Source organism: Terrapene carolina, unplaced genomic scaffold (genome assembly GCF_002925995.2).
Source record: "Terrapene carolina triunguis isolate 2854851 unplaced genomic scaffold, T_m_triunguis-2.0 Scaffold243, whole genome shotgun sequence".
NCBI lineage: Eukaryota > Metazoa > Chordata > Testudines > Emydidae > Terrapene > Terrapene triunguis.
The window spans coordinates 493,171-495,869 of NW_020664594.1; the positions used below are offsets into that span (position 1 = coordinate 493,171).

A 2,699-nucleotide genomic window follows, 5' to 3' on the forward strand; every position below is an offset into this window, starting at 1 on the left:
GGGGTGTAGTTCCTGGGGGTGGTTCCCCAGGGGGTCTCTCACAGGGTGTGGGCGGCGGTGGTGGTGGGGTGTAGTTCCTGGGGGTGGTTCCCCAGGGGGTCTCTCACAGGGTCTGGGTGGCGGTGGGGGGTGTAGTTCCTGGAGGTGGTTCCCCAGGGGGTTTCTCACAGGGTCTGGGTGGCGGTGGGGGGTGTAGTTCCTGGGGGGTAGTTCCCCAGGGGGTCTCTCACAAGGTCTGGGTGGTGGTGGTGGGGGTAGTTCCCCAGGGGGTGGCTCCCCAGAGGGTCTGGGTGTGGGGGCTCCCAGGGCTCCCCGTCGGGCCCAGTGGAAGCCCTGCCCTGCGGTGCCTTGCAGAGGCCCAGGTGCTGTTTGTGCGGAAGCTGCAGGACGTGGTGGCCGAGGCGCTGCAGGACGTGCTGCTGGAGGTGGAGCTGAGCCGCGAGGCGGGCGAGGTGCAGTGGCTGAAGCAGGGGGTGCTCATCCAGCCGGGCAGCAAGTACCAGTTTCAGGAGGCCGGGCACAGACGGGGCCTGACCATTCGCAGCCTCAGCCCCTCGGACCGCGGCACCTACCGCTGCGAGAGCCTCCACGACCGGACGCAGGCCAAGCTGAGCGTGGCGCGTAGGTGTCCCTGCCCCGGGCTCTGGGGCAGCTTCGCTCCAGCAGGGCCTGGCCAGGCCATGCCAAGGACGGGAGAGGCTGCAGGGAGGGGGGGTGTGGGGGTGCGGAGGGGAGGTAATGGTGTGTGTGGGGTGGCCTGGAGAGGGGAGTGTGGGGGGGAGGCTATGGGGTGGCCTGAGGTGGACAGGGGATTAAAATGGGGGCCAAGCGACTGAGGCTGAATCTCAGGGAAGTTCTCTGGCAGCTGCAGCTGGCTGGGGGTCATCCCTGGGAGGGGCTGTGGGGTCCCATGGCTGGCCCATCCCCTTGGTGTAGACCCATCCTCGCCCCCTGGCCCGGGTTCAGACCCATCCCCGCACCCCGGCGCCTGTCCGGGAGCAGACCCATCCCTATCCCCACGGCGCCGGTCCAGGTACAGACCCATCCCTGCCCCCCTGGCGCCAGTCCGGGAGCAGACCCATCCCCGCCCCCTGGCACCGCTCTCTCTCCCCTGCAGCCCGAAAGGTGTCTGTGCGGAAGCCACTGTCGGACGTGGAGACCTTTGAGAAGGAGACGGCCACGTTCCAGCTGGAGCTGTCCCATGCTGACGTGCCCGGGGTGTGGACGCGGGACGGCATCCGGGTGAAGCCCAGCCGGACCTGCCGGGTCAGCGCCACGGGCTGCGTGCACAGCCTGACGCTGCTGGGGCTCACGCTGGAGGATTCGGGCACCGTCACCTTCACCTCCGACACCCTGCGTTCCAGCGCCCGCCTGACCGTCAGAGGTGGGGGCTTGGCTGTGGGTCGGGCCACGTGTCACACCATGTGGGGCCTGCCAGGGAACCACTCTCTGGCGCCACCTGCTCACCCCGTCCTGACGCTCGGCAGAGCCTCAGCCCGACATCGCAGACACTGCTGCTGCTGCAGCCTGAGCGCTGGGGTCTGCAGCCCCTGCCCCAAGAGCAAATCACAGGCACGGGCCAGCGCTTGCAGCGAAGCAGGGCCCAGCCGTGACCTCCCCGCTGTGAGCTTCTCCACAGCAGTGCCCAGCCGTGACCTCCCCGCTGTGAGCTTCTCCACAGCAGTGCCCAGCCGTGATCTCTCCGCTGTGAGCTTCTCCTCAGCAGTGCCCCACTGGGGAAGCCAGCGCTGTGAGCTTCTTCACAGCAGTCCCCCACTGGGGAAGCCAGCGCTGTGAGCTTCTTCACAGCAGTGCCCCACTGGGGAAGCCAGCACTGTGAGCTTCTCCACAGCAGTGCCCAGCCGTGACCTCCCCGCTGTGAGCTTCTTCACAGCATTGTCCCACTGGGGAAGCCAGCGCTGTGAGCTTCTCCACAGCATTGTCCCACTGGGGAAGCCAGTGCTCTGAGCGTCCTGTGCCCCTCTGGTCCCACTCCTGAGTGGAGCTCCTTGCCTCTGGTTAACTCTCGGGCCTGTGTCTCCTCTCCTCTCAGAGCCGCCAGTTGCCATGGTGAAGGCCCCCCGGGACGTGGGTGTCCCTGAGACTGGGGCTGCCAGCTTCGAGTGCGAGCTGTCCCGCCCCATTGCGGAGGTGAAGTGGTACAAGGTGAGGGCGGCTGTGTGAAACCGTCTGGGCCCTGGGGCCTGGCCTCTCCCGGCCCGGGGCCCCTCTGGGCTGCAGGCAGGCGTACTGCCTTGGGCCAGGACCAGCTTCAAGCTCAGAGGGAGAGTGACCCATGGGGGGGATGAGCTGCAGGGGGGTGCCCCAGCCATGGGCTCCCCACCTGGCACGCGGTGTCAGCCCCGAGCCCCTCGTCCTGCCCCGTCCCTCCCAGGCTGCCTGCCGGGTGCCTCAGCCCGCGGGCAGCCCAGGGACTGCGTTCCTCTCTGTTCCCTGGCAGGACGGGACGGCGCTGCAAGCGGGGCCCAAGTGCCGCATCTACTCAGTGGGCCGGCGGCGCCTGCTGCAGCTCAGCCACTGCAGCCTGGACGACGCAGGGGAGTACACGTGCGACGCAGGGGACTGCCGGGCCTCCGCCATGCTGCGGGTCTACGGTACGACGGGCCGGCCGAGGGGCTCCGGGGGGTTAGAGCGGGGGGGGAGGGGGCTGAGAGCTGGGGGTTAGAGCGGGGGGGGGG

General features: G+C 68.8%; 1 protein-coding gene across 1 annotated transcript in view; it reads left to right on the plus strand.

The window, feature by feature from the left end:
- Nucleotides 1–2,699, plus strand: part of OBSL1 (obscurin like 1) — a 49,963-nt gene that overhangs the window by 42,453 nt on the left and 4,811 nt on the right. Inside the window, exons 20-23 of the mRNA XM_029912785.1 lie at nucleotides 355–621; nucleotides 1,118–1,384; nucleotides 2,054–2,166; nucleotides 2,462–2,615. Of these exons, the coding sequence (XP_029768645.1) occupies nucleotides 355–621; nucleotides 1,118–1,384; nucleotides 2,054–2,166; nucleotides 2,462–2,615 (801 nt within the window). The remainder of the gene's footprint in view (nucleotides 1–354; nucleotides 622–1,117; nucleotides 1,385–2,053; nucleotides 2,167–2,461; nucleotides 2,616–2,699) is intronic.